This window comes from Diuraphis noxia, unplaced genomic scaffold, assembly GCF_037042655.1.
Source record: "Diuraphis noxia isolate RWA-SAM2 unplaced genomic scaffold, SU_Dnox_SAM2 contig0004, whole genome shotgun sequence".
Taxonomy (NCBI): Eukaryota; Metazoa; Arthropoda; class Insecta; order Hemiptera; family Aphididae; genus Diuraphis; species Diuraphis noxia.
Genome location: NW_028301714.1, coordinates 3,487,591 through 3,509,107, shown reverse-complemented (window position 1 = coordinate 3,509,107; position 21,517 = coordinate 3,487,591). Strand labels below are relative to the sequence as shown.

At 30.2% G+C, this 21,517-nt stretch overlaps 3 protein-coding genes and 1 long non-coding RNA gene across 9 annotated transcripts; 2 read left to right on the top strand and 2 right to left on the bottom strand.

Moving 5' to 3' along the window:
• The first annotated feature begins 2,096 nt into the window (after positions 1–2,096).
• On the top strand, positions 2,097–3,831 carry B9d2 (B9 domain-containing protein 2). Its single transcript, XM_015508666.2, has 4 exons — positions 2,097–2,229; positions 2,615–2,740; positions 2,884–3,018; positions 3,653–3,831. Exons 1-4 carry the CDS (start codon positions 2,142–2,144, stop codon positions 3,829–3,831), a joined length of 528 nt encoding a protein of 175 aa, XP_015364152.1. The 5' UTR covers positions 2,097–2,141.
• On the bottom strand, positions 2,102–9,441 carry LOC149055505 (uncharacterized). Its single transcript, XR_016191319.1, has 5 exons — positions 9,360–9,441; positions 9,263–9,288; positions 8,495–9,163; positions 2,601–2,725; positions 2,102–2,236 (listed from the first exon to the last, which is right to left on the bottom strand). It is a non-coding gene; the product is annotated as an uncharacterized LOC149055505 (long non-coding RNA).
• On the top strand, positions 3,835–9,246 carry tctn (tectonic). Its single transcript, XM_015508583.2, has 6 exons — positions 3,835–4,398; positions 4,563–4,751; positions 4,840–5,056; positions 5,142–5,350; positions 6,544–7,179; positions 8,513–9,246. Exons 1-6 carry the CDS (start codon positions 3,835–3,837, stop codon positions 9,026–9,028), a joined length of 2,331 nt encoding a protein of 776 aa, XP_015364069.1. The 3' UTR covers positions 9,029–9,246.
• A 2,106-nt stretch (positions 9,442–11,547) lies between the features above and the next one.
• E(z) (histone-lysine N-methyltransferase E(z)) lies at positions 11,548–18,920 on the bottom strand. 6 transcript variants are annotated; one of them, XM_015508578.2, is made up of 14 exons: positions 16,249–16,435; positions 15,962–16,071; positions 15,694–15,876; positions 15,414–15,628; positions 15,161–15,343; positions 14,953–15,101; positions 14,714–14,877; positions 14,540–14,643; positions 14,236–14,476; positions 13,700–14,152; positions 13,462–13,632; positions 13,208–13,390; positions 12,957–13,122; positions 11,548–12,874 (listed from the first exon to the last, which is right to left on the bottom strand). In XM_015508578.2, exons 3-14 carry the CDS (start codon positions 15,833–15,835, stop codon positions 12,811–12,813), a joined length of 2,235 nt encoding a protein of 744 aa, XP_015364064.1. In that variant the 5' UTR covers positions 15,836–15,876; positions 15,962–16,071; positions 16,249–16,435; the 3' UTR covers positions 11,548–12,810. The 6 variants fall into 6 exon arrangements, with proteins under 6 accessions (XP_015364064.1, XP_089081368.1, XP_015364068.1 ...); XM_089225242.1 differs by having other exon boundaries at positions 15,694–15,853; XM_015508582.2 differs by lacking the exons at positions 15,962–16,071; positions 16,249–16,435 and adding an exon at positions 18,905–18,920 and having other exon boundaries at positions 15,694–15,853.
• Positions 18,921–21,517: the final 2,597 nt, after the last annotated feature.

Genomic DNA, 21,517 nt, shown 5'->3' with positions numbered 1-21,517 from the left:
ATTTTCGTTGTACAATTTTATAAGTTAATAAAATAATATGTCTAACCTTATTACAATATTGTTTTGATACAAAATACATGCTAATTTTATTTAACTTACTAAAAAACTTAATTTTAATACTACTCAAACTAGTCTTGGCGGGGGGGAAGGGGGTGTTAAGGGCGCCAAAACATGGTTTCGCCCAGGGCGCAAAAATTTCTTGCGCCGGCCCTGAGTATATAGGTGCTTAAGTAGGTACCTACATGTTTCAAAGTTCGAAAAAAAATCATTTTATAAAGATACTTGTATTTACATTATTTTATATTTTTGTAGTCAACAAGTCTACCACAATTTTTTTCCTTTTAATTATATATGTTAATTTGTATCTAGTTATAGTGTATTGTATTATTATTTTATTAGGCATGTAGATACATACTCGTATAGCCTATAGGCAGTATAGGTTTTTATATTATAACTATTTTTGTTATAACTGTTTATGGTATAAGAAAAATAGTCATAGAAATCATAATACAAAATTAAAAAATTGGTCACGTCTAATATTCCCTTTGTGATTTTCAAAAATTTTCTTCGATTACCAAGTACCTACGATGTGACCTGTGTGAGAGACTAAGGTAAATTAAGTACAAATAACACAAAGTATATTATGATGTATGAGATGGCCTAAGATTCAGTGTTTGAAAGTGTAAGATAATAGGTAAGAGATGGAAGGTTACAATACGTTAGTGGTTTGGCTAAGAAGTAATTTGTAGGCAACCACCAATAACTTATTGGCCTGGCAATAAGTAAAGCACCAGCACCATCTGAGTTTTTTAAGGGGTGGTGGGTAAATGGGTAATGACAAAATTGGCTAATAATATTTGGAGCAAGTCAGAAAAAAAATTTTGAATCCACTCGAAAACATTTAAGCATTAATATAAAATTTAAATATAATATTTAAAATTATTTAACATTACAATCGCTATGGCAACCAATTGTCAATTGCCGATATTTAAGTAAATCGTTTTTATGTAATCGGAAAGCATTGATTATTTTCTTAACCATTTTGCGTAGGTAGTCTATTTTGCATAACATGTAAGTTCAAAATGTAAATTGCAAATTTGCAACCAAAAATTATTGTTAATAAACAAAAAATAGTTTCAATAACTGATTTTGAATTATGTGACAAACATGTTAGACATTTTAAAACTACCAACATTATAAGTTATTATAGGAATTACTTATTAGTTATTATATTAGAACATAGTGCCCACCAAAAATATATTATTTTATGTTTTTTTGTGTAGCGAAGAATCAGCTATAGTTTTGAAGTTAATTAAAATTGATTTACCTCCGAATATCCCTAACATCCCTTTTTTATTTTTATTTGATGTCTACCGTATATATACAAATTCATTGGTAATTTTGATACCTACTTTTTATTATGTTAATTAATTTTTTTTTTAAATACATTTGACAGCGGGCACCCATGTTCGCATCTCATTTTTTTTATACATATAGGTACTCTTTTAAATTCTTACCATCTATCCCACATGGTGACCTGCATTGAATTATTAAATAATGAACTTAAAACACTTGATATATATTTTTTTTTTTTTTTGCTTAAAAATCAGATTAGACTTCATTCTCCAGCTTATGGGTATTGCTATGTACATTTTATCTCTATAGTTGTGTTAATAATGCATTTCGTATCATGAATATACGAATAAGGGTCGTGACTCGTGGTTAAGTCGTCGCTTGGCAACGAGTATTCGTTCAACAACAACAGTATAAGTCACGAGATATATTATTATTTATAAAAAACTGGTCACCGTGACAAGCGATTTTTACTGGTATGTTTACGAAAAAATATTATACGTAACACAGTACATATATTATAATATATAGTGTTTGAGTGATATAAACGCGGTAGCGCGGAACTGGCAGTGGTATAGTGGGTTAAATAATGGATGTACAACAATTTTCTACTATAGATGGATACACCTATATGTTTTTAAAGTTTATTTAATAAAAACAAGATTACTGTTAGATTTCGATTTTTCTGCAACGGCTTTGCCGAAAACCAGTTAGAGGAAAACACCATGTGCGCATCGTAATGAACTCAGTGGAGTTGGCATCAGGTCGCGGATCGCGTACGCGTCGTTATGGCTGAGCTTTTCATCATTGGACAACTTTGTAACGCCGAGGAATTTCCATCCAAGAGTTTATTTTGCAAGTGGAGCGTCCACGCTGGTGAGATCTTTAATTTTTTATATACATAATAATAATGTATTGAAACTGTTATATTATATAATAATATAACTGTTTTGTCATAATTATTATTTGTAATTGGGTCTCTATTAAATATATTCCAATTGTGGATTTTTTTTTTAAGATCTTAGCTGAAGTAGCGAGGATGATTATTTTGATTATGATATATTTATTAATTCATTATCTGTTTATTAAATTTAAAAAATAATACAATTTTAGAAACTTTTGCAAAGATAAGCGTAGTGTATAACTATAACGTTCAATTTCTATCTTTTAATATTAATTTATCTTACGTTAATATTGTCAATTTAATGTATAATGTCGTTTTCTATATCTAAACATAATATACTCACTCGATACTCTGCAGGTAATAACTGGAAAATTATATCTGGTCACAAAGAAGGACAAACCCAAGTGGACTCGCCTTATTACGATAACCGAACCTGGTGGTGTCACCCGATTGACATTCACTTCGCATCTAAAGGCATACAAGGTAAGTACATAAATTATAATATGCAAGCATATTTTACATTTTTCCTGTAATTGTTATTTTTATTGTAATGAGTTAAAAACAATAGTTATACGATAAGGTTAGTTAATACCTATACGAATTTTAAGGTTATATTCTGTTCCTAGGTTGGCCTAAATTTCACGTTCAAGTATATCACTACGACAGTTACGGACGTAGCGAGATTTACGGGTACGGATTTTGTTACGTACCGACCACACCGGGAACGCATACAGTAGATTGCCACACTTGGCGGCCAATCGGTCAGTTTATGAAAAAGTTATATATTATAATGTACACAGAAACATAGTATTATGAGTTTCAGATAATAATTACATCTTATAACATGAATGGGTTACTACATTCCGGTATTAAGACCTTAAAACAATAACCAACCCTTATGGTCTATGGAAACTTTATACAAGCAATTAGTACTAATTAATTGCTAGCAGACTAATTTTGTGATTTTTACCTGGATCAATTAGATATCTGACTCCGGAATATGTTTTTCCAGATTCTTGAATCTAATAAGTTAATTCTATAGTTTAGGATTCAATCATAATTTAAATTAGGTTTTACTTCGGTATCATATCCATTTTTGAAACTGTATAATGTTTATATGATTTAGAACTTTATTTAAACAAACATTTTAAGAAATATAGTAATATACTTAATATTACTATTTATATTTTAAATTAAAAAAAAGAACTGTTAAGATATTACTGGCTCTTATTTATACCTAAATTAAATCAGCCTATATTATATTATCATTTTTATGTTTTTAAACCTGGTTTATGATTTCCCTGATACACTTCACAGAATAAATTTTTATATATAAATGTTGAGATCAATATTATTCATGGATATTAAATAATAATTCGAAGAACCATTTTTAAGGTAATTTCAGAGACGAGTTTCGCCGGTTCTTTCTCGGCGGTGGCGCCCAACTGAAATCGCCGGATTTTGTATATTGTGGGACGGACCGGTACCGGTTGCACACCGAGTCTCTGGGAAAGGTGCGCTTCCGGTTGAACGTGATCGCCCGGAACTTTCGACGTTACGGAGTGGAACTATAAACAATGATCAGAAGTAAACTTACGGTTTTTATCACGGCCGTGACTTTGTTGTCAGTCAACTGCACGTACGCCGAGACGCCAGCCATCAAAGACTGCGTAGCCAACGAAACGTGCTCGGTGCAGCCAACGGTGGTTACAGCTACGGCAATGACAACGATGACGACGCCAAAAAAGGTGCTCAAAACGACCACTGTCGAAGGTAGTAGCCCACAAACAGTTCGTTACGACGTCTCCGGAAACGATTCCAAAGGATCGACGCTCAAAGACGTGGTAGTACAGGTTAATAACAAAATCATCACTCCACTTGGCGGTGACAAGACAAACGGTTCCAGAAACGCTACTTCTGGAAGTTCGAACGTTACCGTCGTCATTAAACCTCCCTTAGGAAAAGCTAACTTCACGATAATTGAAACGAATTTGCCGGTGACAAACGCCACCAATACCACAACCACCACCATCACCACCACCACGGAATTTACTAGTGCCTCGCCGCCGAAATACTTGCCTGAAAACGAAGTCGAAGTCGTTCGTTTCGTTCCATTTAAATACTGCCACTGTGATCTAATCGTAAGAGCTTAATCGTTTTTTTTATTTATATATCACTGTAAAAAACTAAATAATAGGCGCTTTATCTGTCAAACTATCCGATATATCATCTTCTTGGTGTAATTTTTTTTTAGAATCCATTAAATTTGTGGAAATTATATTATATATATACTTTTTGTTAATAGTACGGCAGTTGTGACATAAACTGTTGTTGCGACACAGATTGCACTAATCACGATTTGAAGACTTTCACATTGTGTCCTGATCAAGCCAAATCTACTTTGATAAAGCAAGAATCAATATTGTTCGATTCGTCATTGTTTTATGTGGTGATCGAAAACGTACCATCGGATTATTTCTATCCGGAACGAGACGTAATTACATATACTTATATTACTTATATAATATAAGTATCTAATAAATATGTCATAAAGCTGTTTGGTTTGGTAACTTGTTTTACAGACAATCGAATCCGAAACGCAAATAGCAACTTCTCTTCGGAAACGGGACATATTTACTTGGCGCAATGAAAAGGCCATCAGCAGACATCATTATCCTCTCACTTCTACGCTTTCAGTGGAATCCTTCACATACAACAACTATGACCTTACTTACAAGTCTTTGCGATGGATGTTTAGTGTCGTTTCTGACGTAAATTCTTCTGAAATCAAAACATTTGGTCAGTTCTTAGCGTATGCGACGAAACTTCCAACTTCACGTCGTATGGTGAACTTATAACGTTAATACGATTTTTCTTTCATCAGGTTTAAAAAACAGTGCTCTTGATTCGCTGTGTAGCATCGAACAACCCGTCGAATACTTGAAGTCGAAGGAAACAAACTGCAAGACGTTTGTGCCTAATCTGACAGACGTTTGCAACAATCACTCATCATTGAGCTTTAAATTCTATTACGGAGAGAGAGGGCTATTCAAAGTAGTGCAACCCATTTACAACAGCGCCCACAAGACTGAGGTGAATATTATACATATTATGTTAATTGCAAGTTAATTTCATAGGAAGTACTCACTATCTAATCGGTTTGTAGAGTATTTAAAAGAATGATCTCAAAGTTTAGGTATTAAAAATTAGTGATGGGCAACAATATCGATAATACGATACGATATCAATATCGTGACCAATTTTTTATATCAATATACGAAATTTTATCATCGTTGCCTATCATTATTAAAAACGTACAAATTATTTTATCGTAGTAGGTATACCATTGCAAATTTTTAATAACTCTGTCAGTTTTATTACTGAGATTAATGCTAAATGCAATGACGTATTTAAAGTGGCCAAGGGGGACTTGGGTCCCAGACAGTAAATTTTTAAGAGCATTTTGATATAATATATGGTATTAAATGTTACATTTTGTTTTAATTGTGTACAGCTGTACAGTGTTTATATGTATACATAAAACATTTTAAATTATATGTTTATTTGCCATATTATAGACTATAGTTATGAGTATTATGCCTTATTAATTAAATTATTAATAAATTATACCCAAATTTGAGAACTATTTTTACAAACTATGCAAATATAAATAATAAACTAGATTTAATACTAACATAGTAAAATGCATTGTTTAATTAAAATTATAATTATTTCTCAATCAGATTACAAAAACATGAAACTTCAACAAAATGGCTCTATATGATTATTTTATTGAATTAACCCCCCCCCCCACCCGGCCCCCCACAATATGTATAATATTTTAGTTTATATTAACTTGATTCTATGATATAAGCATATTTCATATGATATAAGATCATGAAATTTGAAAAATTTTCAAGTCTATATTCAATAATATTTAATGCACACTTAACCTATTATTACACCGTGTTTTTTTTTTCGTATAAATAATAATAAATATAAGTACCTATTATAATTATGTAATATGTGATTCAATAAATGTATGTTTTAAGTATACCTATTACCTAGTATAGTATTGTGACTGTGTAAATCTTTCAGATTATGAGTGTTGCAAAAAATGTATTGTTTTCACTATCATGTTTTTTTTTTTTTTACAGGTTAGGTTACAATACAATTATTGGTAAAGAAATTCAGGTGGGAAGGGCGCGTTTTTTTTCTTACCTGGGGCACAAAATTCCTAAATACGTCTCTGAATAAATGATAAATGTAAGACTTGACATTTTCAGAAAATTGGTTTGGCCACCATCCAATCGACGGCGCACCACCATTGCGTGTCGGTGAACGGATCGTCGTACGATTGTCAGATTGGGAAAGTCGGTGTCGGTACCAGTGGCTACGAAAATCATTCGCATTACGATCCCGTTTACTTGGGTGGTGTTTGTCGTAGAGCCGTCGACAGAATCGAATACTTGGTGACGCACAACGGGTCTAGGGGTGTCCGCCGGGTGGATGTACATTTCTATCACCGTGACGTGCCGGAAGTCGGTCGTCCCTTTTACCTTAGTCAGAGATTCAGTGTTCGGTTTGCCTGGGCCACCGTCAAATCAGCAGTAGAGTCATACGAGCGCAGTGGTAAGCCCGGCTACGTTACCGGGAGTCCGTTGCTGGTAACAATGACCGAAAAAGACGTAAAGAAACTCAGACACCCGATAACAATGCTCCTACCGGAACCAGACGGGTCTGGTGCATGCGTTTACTCTATCAAATCTCGGCAGACCGTTAACTTCCTAGAAAGCGTCGACATCCAGTGTCGCGTCCGGGTTCCACGCCGAAATATGCAGTTGTCCAAGAGAGCTGAAGATCATTTCCCACCCAGTGGTGGCGTCTCATTCGCAGACATTTGTAATGACATTCAAAACGAAGTATGATATAAAATTTTATTTTATTTATTGTTTACTTTATAAATTATCTTGTTATCATTAATATAACTTGTAAACTCGTAGTCTGGTGTATCCCGAGGCCTACTGCAGCAACATCAGCAACTTTATTGGGTGTGTCGGATATGTACTATAGGCTATAGGTAGTGAATTTACAGATTTTCGTGATCGTTATATAGTTTAATATGAACTTTAATAAGATCGAAAACTATAAAATATATAGAATCAAAAAATAATCTTCATCTTTAAAACAAAAATCAAAAATTAGGAACCTAAAGTGTGCAAATGTGCCAGTGTAGTTAGATTACGTCGAAGAAAGTTTAATAAATTCGTCGTTTATCTAAAAATATAGATACACAATGATGTATACCTATGTGCCTATATTATAAATTTATAATTTTAGTAATGCAAGAAGGCCAGATATCTAAAAGTTCGAACTCCTGGTATAGTTGTTTTGTCGTTCACACATGATTTTTGGTAGCTAATTCAACTTAAATTAGGTATCAAGCACCACCATGCATGTATGGTTGATTGAAAGTAAACCAAAACTTACAAATTACAAGTTGCAACGTAGAACAATAATAATTCCTAATTTAATATATAATTTTGGAGAGTACAATATTAATTTAAAATAGCCTCAAAATGAATAGTATAGTATATCTATAGTATATTATATTTTATATATATATATATATACATAGAGAGAGAGAGAGAGAGAATAACATAGTTTTGAAATAGGTAGACCAATTTTCGAATATTTTTAACCGTAGTATTGAAGCATAAAATCCATCTTATTATGAATAGGTATCACATTAAATTGTTAGCGCGTTATTTATTTGTTTTTTCTCTTTGATCCACTTGTCACATTAAAAATTTGCATTCAGCAAAACTAATATGTTGTGTTGTTTAGTACCTATTAGCCATTAGGGTGAATTTATCTATTAAAAGACTTTTATTTAAGAACGTTAACTGTGTTCATACATATGTTGGATTCTTTACAATATGTAGATTTTAAAGCAGAATATGAACATTTTTAAATATTATTATTTTGCATACTCCTTTAAGTGCTCTCATTACTCCTATACACATTGATTTAAGTCCTATGTTAAGATCACATAATATAATATCTTTAAAGTTTGTTAATAGGCTAATTAATTCTAATACTAAAGCTATAACGACGTACAGACGATATTGGCTCTGCTAAACGCAAATTTGCCATGTTGTGATTGAGTTTTTAAACAACAAATGGTGCGCTGGCATCTTCTTATCACACACAAACATATTATTATTTTGTACTCACCGCGATATCATGTTACAGACGATGGCATTGCTCGGAGATTACGAAGGCGCCTTGGTTTCCAGTCTCGGCGACCCGGACGTTACCAGGTGGATACCGTTTGTGGTAGCCAAACCGCCCCCCGCACAGCAGTCACCGCTGCCTGAAGACTCGTGTCCGGCCGTGATTGACAGCCTGCACATACAGGTGTATTACTCGCACGTGGGCCCGTTTGACGATCCGCGGGCCACATTGCTAGGGGTGCTGACCAATTACACAGCCTCGGCCGTCACCGTTAGCGGTAGAGATCGTTCAGTGGCCGTTGAAGTGCCGGTGAGAGTCACCGTGGTGTTCGTGGACCTGACCCGGCCACCCGTCAGGACGTTCGCCGAACCACCCACGTACGAGTTCAGGCTGCCCGAAGATTTTTACTATCCGTTCTGGTCGTCGGGCGCCAACCGAGTCTCGCGTTCCGTCCACAAAGTCCATTTCGTCGTCGGTCTGCACCTGTTATTGTCGTACGTACATTGCTACGGTTCGTCAAGCGTACCAATGTAACGCAGTGTATATGTGGCACGCGTATACGCTTCCTCTGCGGACAGGCTGTCTTGAACATAATAAGTCATGATGAGCGGCTACATTTATTATTATTTGCCGATTGACTTTTTTTACTTCTCTAATTGGTATTAGTACCTATACAAGTTTTAACAAATGAAAATTAACAAACTGATAGAAGTTAAACATAACAAAAATAAATATGAAAATTATATGGATGATTTGATATTTACTTACTTTTATATCTTATAATATTTCCAATACTAACATTTTGAAAAAAGTTAATAAAATTCAAATTAATTAAAAATATGTATGTTAAAAAAAAACTACCTACTTGTCTTAAATAAACGTTTTTAAAATTAAATTTTTTTTAATTTTATTCACAAGTTTTCTATTTTTAATTTAAAAAAAAAAATGGATGAATTGATAATTTTTATTTTCAGAATTCAACTTTAAATTAAAAAAATGTATACCATATATTTTATAAAGCGGATAGCGGATAGACGACCTATCACCTATAAACTCTATACAAAAATCATTATAAATATAGATTAGAACAAAAGTTACTATTTACTCTATTTATCATCGTTTATCAGGTTTCTGTTACACCTTGAATACATATAGATAACCAAGTATTATATGAGTTACAGTATTGAGTATTTATAATCTGTATGTATATGTTCACAGTAAATATTGACTTGAAGAAAAAACATATACTTTACTTTATACCTATATATATATTATATATACCTATTCCTATACCTATTAATATTTAATAATAATTTCAGGCCCTATTTTTATGTGCACTGCGACACGCAATGTGCACCAAGATTGTACAAGCGTGCACTTTCAAGTAAATAATCGAACGACTACCGGAACGTATATTATCTATTATCTAAATACTAACCATAGATTACATATTTCGTTATTTTGTTTTTTTACTAAGTCGTAATGGGGTGGCAAAAAAAAATTTGTCTAGGGGCGGCAATTGTGTAAATCCGTCTCTGATATAGGTACCATATTGTAATAAGTATAATTTATATTGTATAATTAATAATACTAGCCATCGTTGACTGTGCCTATAATTATTTTGGCATTTAATCATTTTTTTAAATACATTTGTAAAAAAATTAAATTCTTATTAAATAAAAATACTGACTAGGTAGCTCACTTCGTTGTCGGGTAAAATATACCCAACTCTGAGATGAATCAAACATTATCAAACTTTATAACATTAACATATACTCAGTGGTGGATTTACGGTGGGGGAGGGGGTCCAGGGGGTCTGGCCCGGAAATTATAATACACTATACATAGGGTTTGGTTAACCTAGGGTAACCTAACCTAACCTAACCCAGTAGGTGTATTTTAATTATACATTTCAAGTATGAGTTGATTGATTATATATATTAAATATTATTATGGTTTAGCATTTGGGACAATTTTTTTAGTTGTTTTCATAAAAATAAAAATAATACCTTTTAAATACTAGTCAATTAGTAAATCTGAATATCAGTACAAATTGAAAATAATATGATAATAAGTAATAATTAACATACCTGCGTATGAGCTGATTCGGTTGAACGCATCAATAATAGATCGTTTTAAAGCCACTGATTTTTTGGTTAGGTAACTTGTACTGTACAAGTTGCTATTTCATATGGTACCATTAAAAAAAACACTACTGTAGCAGTAGTGTCACAAATGCTATAGCAGCACTTTTTTTCGTGGCTGTCAATGTGATATCCTATGAATTAATCAATTGATCGACGTATATAGTATTTTATATTTTAACATTCCTATTCCTATCTCTAACACTTAAATTATCAGCTTAGTTCTAATATTATCAGATAGTAAACAGATAATGTGTATACTAAGTCAGATGGATTTTTCTCATCACCACTATAGGATAGGTTATCATTTAAAAAATGTATATAAAAATCCAATATAAAATATGACACATTTTTTTTAAATTGTTGCATTAACAATATTTTATCATCACCAAGAATAATAAAAGTGCATAAAATTAAATAATATTACAAAAATTAATCTTACGAATAAGATTTATTATTATAATAATTGAAATACAGTATGATATTTCTATTGCAGATAATACTATAACTTATCAAATCACTAGTTTGTAGTTTCTTCCTTACATCAGCATATAAGGTATAATTATCTATACTCGTAACAAACCACAAAAAACAAGCTATAATACATATAATTTTTTATTGATAAATGTAAAAATGTGTTATTAGTAGAGTATTTCAATTAGGTACTATAAAGTTATGACATCTGCGCATAAAAATATAAACCTGCTTTATCTAAACAGTGGACATTTAATTTTCTAGTTTTTTTTTTTTTAATTTGCATGAAAAGAAAAAACTTGCATTTAAAATGTACAATGTTTATAAGTAATATTAACCAAATATAAAGTATCAAATATGTGAAGGTTATTGGAAAGGAAGTGAAATAATATTATATCCTGTGTTATTGTAATGCACAAAAACGACTCCTTGAACTTTAAATGTTAATAAAGTTTTAACTAAGCTTTTATTTAATACTTGTTAAATAACATTTTCAATAATAATTTGTAACCACATTTGATTGTAAAAAGTAAAATTAGTTCCACATTGTCTATAGAAGAAATAAAAATATGAAAAAAAATGTATAATAGCAAATAATTAAAATGTTTTTTTTTTCTCAACTTAATACAATTAATAGATCAGGTTTTGCTACACATTGCAAAAACATAATTAATGAACATATATTTATAACAATAACACTAAATTATTACTACTACTACAACTACTATTACCATTACTTAATCAGTTAAATATATTAAGTGCCAAGTTTTAATTTTTAACAAAAGTAATTGTTAAAGGGACTAGATTGTCAATAGTTTCTAATGTTTCTTTCAGAGACATATTAAAGATTTATAAAGCATTTGCAGATTTATGTTAAGATATAATTAAAGTTAAAATATTTATCTTATTATTATGATAGATTAATACTTTAAGATATAAATATAAATGTATCAATTTAAAAATGTATCTTACTCGCAACCAATAAATATGCCACTGTTTTCTTACTATATTCAAAATTTAAATATAGTATACAGATTATAGGATTTTTTTAACAAACATAAATATAAATGAATCAAATATGTTACACAGATAAAACTTCTTGTTTAAAAGGATATTAAGAAAAATTGCATAGACTTATGTTTGATTATTTCATATTATAATTGACGATGATAGATGATTATAACTTTTTGAAAAATTATACCAAGAACAACTTTTTTAAAACTTATTGAAAAATTAAAACCAACATTAGAACAGTTATATAACTTAAAATTATCATATTATTACAGTGTTATCTAAAAATATTTAACAGCAAGAGAACTTGAAGAATCTACAGTTGAATTAATTTTCACTGATGCAAATATTGCATTTTTTATCTAATTAACTAATACATACATAAATAAAATTAATTTTTAAAACTGATGTTTCAAACAAGCTATTTAAATTTAGCTTACATATGTGTCTGAATAAAGTATTTTAATCTATCTGAATTTATTTTAGTAATTTTTATTTTACCTAAATTGATAAGTAAAGTTTAATCAAATTATAGTAGTATACTTTTAATCATATGCAAGTATTATAAGTAATCCTAAGGTTATCATTTAGGATAGTACTAAAAACTGTAAATAGTTTGTACATTTTTTAACATACATGCCAAGAGATTGTTACAGGTAAATTTAATGAAAATCTTGTCATAGAACACTAAGGTAAAAATTCCATTTCTCTTTCAATTCCAACAAACTTAAGTTGCTCAGTTGGTCCATATCTAAAAACATGATAATAATAATGAGAACATTAATAACTCAATGTATTAGAGATTAATGATAAGTAAAAATAAAAAAAGTAACCTGTAGTCAAAAAATAATTCTTCACCCGGTTGTATAGGACGTTTAGCAAATATACCAATTCGATGGTCACCATTTACCATCATAACCTTAGCATAACAATTTGGATTAATAGAATGATTGGCAAATCTTATTTTATTGCCTTTTCGTGTAGCATCAACAACAAAATCTATCATAAACAATAACAATACTCAATTTATATGATATTAAATTAAATTTAAAAAAAAATTAATGACTTAATGATCAATACAAACCATGGTTTAAATTGAATAAAAAGCTACACATGTATTTATCATAAACTTTCCCACGTCGATCAGCTTCATCTTGAGTAATAATTTCTCCACAATATTCAGATATAAATTCATTTTTTTGTGCAGAATCTTTCAAAAATATACCCCAACCAGCAACATCCGAAGGTGCCATTAATAAGTGTTTACCTAAAATATAACACAAATGATTATTATAAGTTCTAACACTTTCAACACATTTTATTTTTTCCTAAACTTACGAAGGCCTCTTTGAACGCTGACATTTTTACATGTTATATTATCTAAATTAAACTGATCAGCACCACAAGTCAGACATAAATCTGGATCACATTCGCGAACAGCTAAATAACAAGGACATTGTTTTGTGTTGCACTGAGCACGACACCGACAACCAGGAAATCGATTTTGACCTAACATACAAGAAGTACTTACATAAAAAACACAACCTAATAATATAAGAAATCTTAGAACACTCACAATCTGAACTGCACTTGCAGAATTTTTCACAGAAATTCTGTGCCATAACACAAGGACACGTTGCATCACAACCTTGATTTGGTGGATGAGAACATGGTGTATAGTTATATAAATGATTTGACGCAGAATCTCTCTTTAGTTGTACTTTTCGACAATGTGTTTGCCATAAACGTAACTTTTTCTTTTTCTTTCTAGGTGGAGTAAGTTCACTAATAGCTTCTTCAACAGTAACATCATCATTTTCATTTTGTGCAAACTCATAAACCTGCTGACAACTTTTTGTTAACATCATCTGAGCAATGACACAATAGTTATTTAGGAATGTGCGACGAAGTGCACGGAAAATTGATTGGTCTGATCCAGTCCACACTTGCTTATCTTCTGTACTCATACGTGGAAGTAAAGAGAAGGATGTTTTTGTTGTCAATGGATCTTCCATGTCTAGTTCACCATCTGTTTAAAAATAAATGAATTTTCATCAATTATAGCATTTATAATTTAAGATTAATTATTCATTAATAAACTAAACACACTACCTTTGCTACTATCTCTGCTATCCTCAGAACTAGCATCATTGCCCCAGTCCGAGCTATCTTTTTTTGATAACTTAGTAGAACCTACTGGTTTTTCAATATTTTCAATCTGAGGTGACAACTCTTTCGTATTACTAGAAATCGTAGTAGATCCTGATCTATTAGTTTCTTCATCTATATCCGCTTGCTTCTGTTTTTCAGCTTTGATTTCAGCAATAGCGGCTAATTTTTCTTTCATTCCATCCTGAAAAAAAAATGATCTAAAATCCTATTTAAAGTAAACTTAATGTTTAATTAAATATCTTACAAGTAACATATAACAATCTTGACTACAGTGAGACGAAAATGGTTTTAATAAAGGTCCTTTTAAGCCAATTGGCAAATTAGTACCTGAATCATGCTCTTTAAGTTCTATAACATAACAAATAAGATTTTAATGATTAAATATGAGTTATTTATAACAAAAATAATATATGCATACTGTGTAAAAAACAATCATATTTGTAACACCTTCTACAAAACAAATTTAAAAATGAATGTATAGTTTGCTCTTTAGGTACAGACTCAGCCTTTGGTCCATCAATGTTAGGAGTGCATTGAGATGGTTGTGCATTAGGATCAACACAAGATGTTAATTCAATATACCTAAAAACAAAATTAATTATACAGACATAAATATTACATGAAATAATAACGCAAATATTAAAATATGATATTTACTTTTCTTTGAATTCTTCAGGAGATCCTTTATCAGGAAATGCAGCTGACATAGCTTCAAATATAGCCATACTTGGAAATGGCCTATCATCTTTATTGCTTTTTACCATTTTTGGTGTCAATAAAGTTTGTTGTTCCTTATCTTCTTCTTGCTAAACAAGTTCACAAACATTGAATCTCAATAATACAACAGATTTTATTTTTATTTTACCTGAAATGGTATAAGTGCATGGACTAGGTCAACAAACACCTGATCGTCTAAAAAGTTGGCAGCATCATCGTCATGAACTTTATTATCATAATTTTTTAATAATTCCTCGATAAAAGAACCATCTTGATCAAGTACTTCATCTCCCATGTATGGAATATTATGAAGTACAGTTTCATCGTCCACCTATAAAACATTTATATATAAAATTATAATCTGAATATATTTTACTATATATTGTCTATTAAATTGTTACCATAAAATTTTGCTGAATTGGTGCCCAGATGTACATAGTAGGTATAGGTGCTACAGCATTAATAATTTTTATCGGGACGCTCATAGTTTCTTCCCCAATACCATCCACCTTAGATACTTCTGACCGTTTAGATCTTGATACTGTTTCTACAAATGGACGACATTCCCAAATCGCTTTTCTCGACAACAATCGTTTGAGTTCTTCAGCTTTTTTTTCTTTAATAAAAAAATTAAACATGAAGGCATAAATCATAAAACAATAACATTCTATTTAAAAGTACCATAGAGCTTCTTCTGATTATTCATGCACGCTAATACATTGTCATCGTCTTTCTTTGTTTTTTTGGCCTGCAATAATCGGAAATACTCTGCTTTTACACGTTTCTTCCAATCAGCATTATTTTTGGCTTTTTTCTCGGACATGGTGGCGGGTTCAGTTGACTAAATCAAAAGAATACGATAGACTAAAATCGAACGTTAAAACCATTAAAGCCATCGCTATAAGACACATGTCGAATAAATTATGATAATATGCACACACGCAATTACCTCATTCACATAGAATAATTAATATGTTCATCGAACAACCTTGTTCGATCGTCATATCATAAGAAAATTCGAAGAAAAAACGTACGGCCTACGTACTATCGGTTTCAAATCTACAATTGAGTCAATAATTATACATACAAAAAATGAGATCCGAAATTTATATAATTTCATAAAAATAAAAAGTAATGAATAATATACGTCAAACAGTGTAAACAAACTTTTATTTTTCAAAAGTCGTTTTCTTCCGTTTTAATGTTTTATAATGTTTATCAGCTTACAATGCTTACATTTTAAGAGCCGAATACGTTTACAACATCATTAATGTCGCTCGTACATAACCTTCAATCTGAATCCATTGAGGATTAATTAATAGTTTTGGAGAAAATAAATGTACCGAACGTTAATAATGCATAAATCAATTTTAATTTAAAAAATAGAATAGAATTACAGAATGTAAAATTACTAAAAACCAATTATGAATTAATATCTGGAATCTGGATGTTAACGTTTTGAAAACAATGAACACAAAATAGAAAATTTTAATCCTAGGAAATTGAAAGCCTGAAATTATAATCACAGAACGTTGTTTTACAGAAGGTGATAACTTGCTGATAACGTGGACCGTTATTTTTCATAAAATATAATATTATATAGAATATCAGATAAAATGTTAGATATGATAATATTGATAATAATAAACAGTCAAACCTCCTTCAACGGACATCTCTCAATAGCGGACATCTTCTTATAGTCCTAATAACGGACGGAATTTAAATGACCGAGATTGTCCGGTATTTATAAGTTTCACTGTATATATATATATATATATATGTAATGATATTTATCGAACTCGTTAGAAAAGCACAAGGATTTTGATCCTTTCAAAAAAACAAGAAATCTCACTGTTCATCACAATAATTGCTACCCGATCAAGCACGTCGCCAAGAGGGGGGAAATTTTAAAAAGGGGCCCTCACATGAAAAAAGATTTAATAATATATGATATGAAAGGGCCCGATTACTGAAATACGAAGGGGGCCCACCGGGAAATGTCCGGTTGCCCCTTGCCCGGTGGCCTATCCGCCTATGATTATATGGACATATGGTACTCCATAATATACTATATATGTAGTAAAGTTAACGATCGTATAAAAAAAATTAAATTCTGAGATTTTATAAATATTCATCAATAATACAAGATAGACAGTTATACGTCTATTAATAAACTGAAAACTAGGAATTCCAAATACGGGTATCGAACGCACATTTATAAACACAACTATATATATATATATATATATATATATATATATATATATATATATATATATATTATATATACCATTATATATAGTCTATATATAATGGTGAACCAATACGGTAATCGTATAATATAAAAAACATGCCTAACAAAATTATATGTCCCAATATAATATTATTATCTATCGAGTTAGTCTTAGAGACTTAGCACTAAGCAGCGAACCATAGAAATAGACTTGTCCTAGTTGTCCTAATATAGTTTTTAGATGTATATTGTATACCTATATTAATAAATAATAAAAATATAATGCTTAACTCATAATCATATCGTAATATTGGTACGTAAAATAAAATTATAGGTGTTTATTTATAAAAAATAATTTGTAAGTGATACCTAATTATCTTACAGAAAATAGATTGCATATTTTCGTTTAATTATTTTAATAATACAAGTGATTACGTATGATTGTAAGAAATATTAAGTTTATAATTATTAGGTAACATTTATATTTTAGTACCCACTACCCTTCTATATTGACCGGCACTTATTGTTATTTTATATATTAAAAACTGTGCATGTTAGTTATGGCCTTGTGAGTACCAATGTGCTGTACATTTGCTGTCTACTATCTACAACAGCCACTGTAATTGGTGTGCTAAATTTGCAAATTCAGTGGTATAAAATCATTGGATACGAAAAACTATTCTGAGCGAATCCGGCCTATCAGCCAATAATATTATAGTACATTTTTATGGCATTACTGTTAAAACTTTAAAAGTAATTATACATTAGATTTCTACAATTTCAAGGTTTTAATACATTTTATCAAAATTTTAACTTTAAATGCTTGTAAAAAATATCACACCTATGACCTATGTATTTTTAATAATATTAAATTGCTATTGTACAACGTATGAGGAACTTTGTAATACATTTCCAAGTCTTTTGACCTAAAGGAAACAAATTTCTCAACATTTATAGAACAAAAATTATCTACGGGACATCGTATTTAAATTTTACAAGAAAATAAAAAAATTGTTCGATTAGAATTCGATGTTGAAAAAATTTGAACATTAAAACGATCATAAAATATCAATTTGACGTTTTGATGGACAATTTTTTTTTGTTAATGATATAGGGTAGCTTATGATCTGTGAGCATGCAAAATTCTTGGCTTCCAAAAGTATCTTAATACAATACAATAAACTATAATTACAAATACAATTTAAATTGAACTTAATGTCTTTATAACTTTGATAGTAATATATATTTATTGTATATTTTGGCTAGTACCAATTTATTAATTTAGGTATAATTTAATGATTGTATATTAATAAGCAATTATCCTAATATTAACGATTATAACTATATAATAGCATATCATGTACCTATACTGGTAACTAACGGACAGACACAGTTGAGATATAAAATTTCTTAGCTTATTCTTAGAAACTTAAAATTAAGCATGCGTAATGACTATTGAGTATACGTTGAATACTTCATGAAAACAATTAGTGTTACCCGGCGTATAATATAGGCAAAATATGTACATTACTGTAGTATTCAATATTGTCAATTGTATCACATTTTAGCAGCTAAAATTTAACTTTTTGCCACTCAGTTCACCGAGAGAATATGGCTGCGCAAAAATGTAGATTCAAAAATATATGGAAACAAACTTACCTAAGCATCGATTCTCCTGATAAAACATCTAGAGCGCAGACGTACAGTACACCGCTACCGAAGAAACAACAGCTTTCAAATAAATTGTTTAATCTTTCTCAATTTTTCTATATGTTATAAAAACGTCATTATAACAATTGCTGGTACAATAAATTATAATAAATAATAAGTTTAAAATAAAATATGTCTATTCTAATATTATTAATAATTTTATGATAACCAGGTCGGTTGGCACTGTAGCTAAATACTTGCCCATAAATAATTTTATAATTCATAAATAAATACTGTCACTAATCATTATTGACTATTAAATTTACTTACTGTACTAATAACTGTATTGTATAGATTGCAAATTATTTTTATCAAAATAAAAAAATATAGTTTCCAATAAAATATGCAAATAATTTTTACGGCATAATTGCAGTTTAGCTCCTCCTCGCCATTTTGAATTTTTTTTATCGAAACTTATGTAACTCATCGAGTTAAGAACGGTGGTGCAATCAGAATTGATCGCTCTCACTTAGTTTCGAAGTTATGGCCTTCCAAAGTTTTCAATTTTACGTTTATACGTATGTGTGCAACACTACTATAATGCCACGTGGAGGACCACCATTTTTGTTATTTTTTTGTACTACTAGAACTAAACTAACTAGAATAAATGTAATATTTGTTTTAAAATTGTAAAAGGTACAAACACAACAAATATGAAAAAACATTTGATGTTGAAACATCCATCAAAATTAGCAGTGTAAGCACAAGAACAACAGCCTATGGTAACGGTAAGTACTTTTCAGTATATCATAAAGTAAACATTGCACTTAATATTAATTAGTTTCATGTCAGTTCAATAGTCTTATAATTTATTTTATTAAAACCAAAATATTTATTGTAATTTGTAATTAATTGATAATTCTATTGTTATAATATATAACCATGACAATTAAATAAAATTACTCGATGATGCACATACAGCTGTAAACTTAAGTGTACATCTTGAAGAAGTAATTCAACGTTGGGGAATAACAAAGGATAAAATTGTTGCAGTTGTTTCTGATGGTGCAAGTAATATTGTTAAATGCATTAATGATACATTTGGCCATGATAAAGCTTTAGTTTGCTATGCACACAAATTAAATCTCTTAGTACAGTGTGCATTGTCAAGTTCAGAAGAATTTACTAAAATTGTACAGAAAGTTAAATCAATAGTCACATTTTTTAAACATAGTGTTAAAGCTTCTGACATACCAAGACTCATACAATTAAATGGAGGTAAAAGTGAAGGTACATGTTTGAAGCTTAAACAAGAATGTCCAACTCGATGGAATTCCCTATTCTATATGTTACAAAGATTTTTAGAATTGATAGAAGTTGTTAGTACTACTCTGTTAAGAGTTTCAGGTGCACCATTAATGCTATCCGAATATGAAATTAGAGTTCTTACAGAAGGAGTAAAACTTCTTTGTCCATTTGAACTTGCAACTAAAGAATTTTCAACAGAAAAGCATTTATCTGCAAGTAAAGTGATTCCATTAAAAGCTATGTTGAATAAAAAATTATATAATATAACATGCACAACTAAAGAAGCAAAATATTTATTAGATCAACTCCAAATAGAATTTTATAAACGTTTTCATGATGTAGAAAAAATTAGATTACTAGCAGTATCTACAATTTTAGATCCTCGATTCAAACGTATTCATTTTGAAGGACCATTAAATGCAGCTAATGCAGTTGGTTTTATATGTGACGAAATTAAAAGTACAAATAATCATCCTAATAATTCAAATCAACCTGAAGCTGAACTAACTTCCAACATCAGGCCACAAGTTACCCAAGAAAGTTTATGGGATGACCATGATTTGCAAGTTTCCCAGCATGTCTTTCTACTACAGATGACTCAACATATTTATCTTCCATTAAATTATATCTTCAATCTAATATTGAAGATCGTACAAGTTCACCAGTTACATTTTGGGAAAATACCCATTGCAAATGTCTTTCAAATTTGGGACTGAAGTATTCATGTATTCTGGCTTCATCTGTACCATCAGAAAGGTTATTTTCTTCGGCTGGTAATATATTAACTGACTGTCGTTCTCGTTTACTTTCTAAACGATTTGAACAATTAACATTTTTATCATCAATGGATGAAAAATATTGGAACATTTAAATAAATAAATTTTATAATACAGTATAATATTATGTTGTTGTTATAAAAAAGAAAATTGTTTACCTATATATTATGATTTGTTAATATTAATTTTGTTTTTATAAAATGAGACTGTATCAATAAAACATCTTAATTATTACGAGTGGTTATTTAATTAATACTTATTAAGTTTAAATTATGTTTTTGTTACAAATACTAAAAAAAAATTTATAAAAATACGATTTTTTTTTTATCAATTATCAAATATCAAAATATTGATATTAATGTTTAAAAATATCGATATCGTTAAATTGAAATATGATATATCGATATTATTTTTGTACAGAACATGCCTACTGACCGGTGCCGGTAGGCTGAAGGAGGTCCCTTGAGTTTGGTGACCGGAGCCGATAGACGATAGAAGCTATATTATACTTGTGTTACTATATCTAACAAGGTTAAGT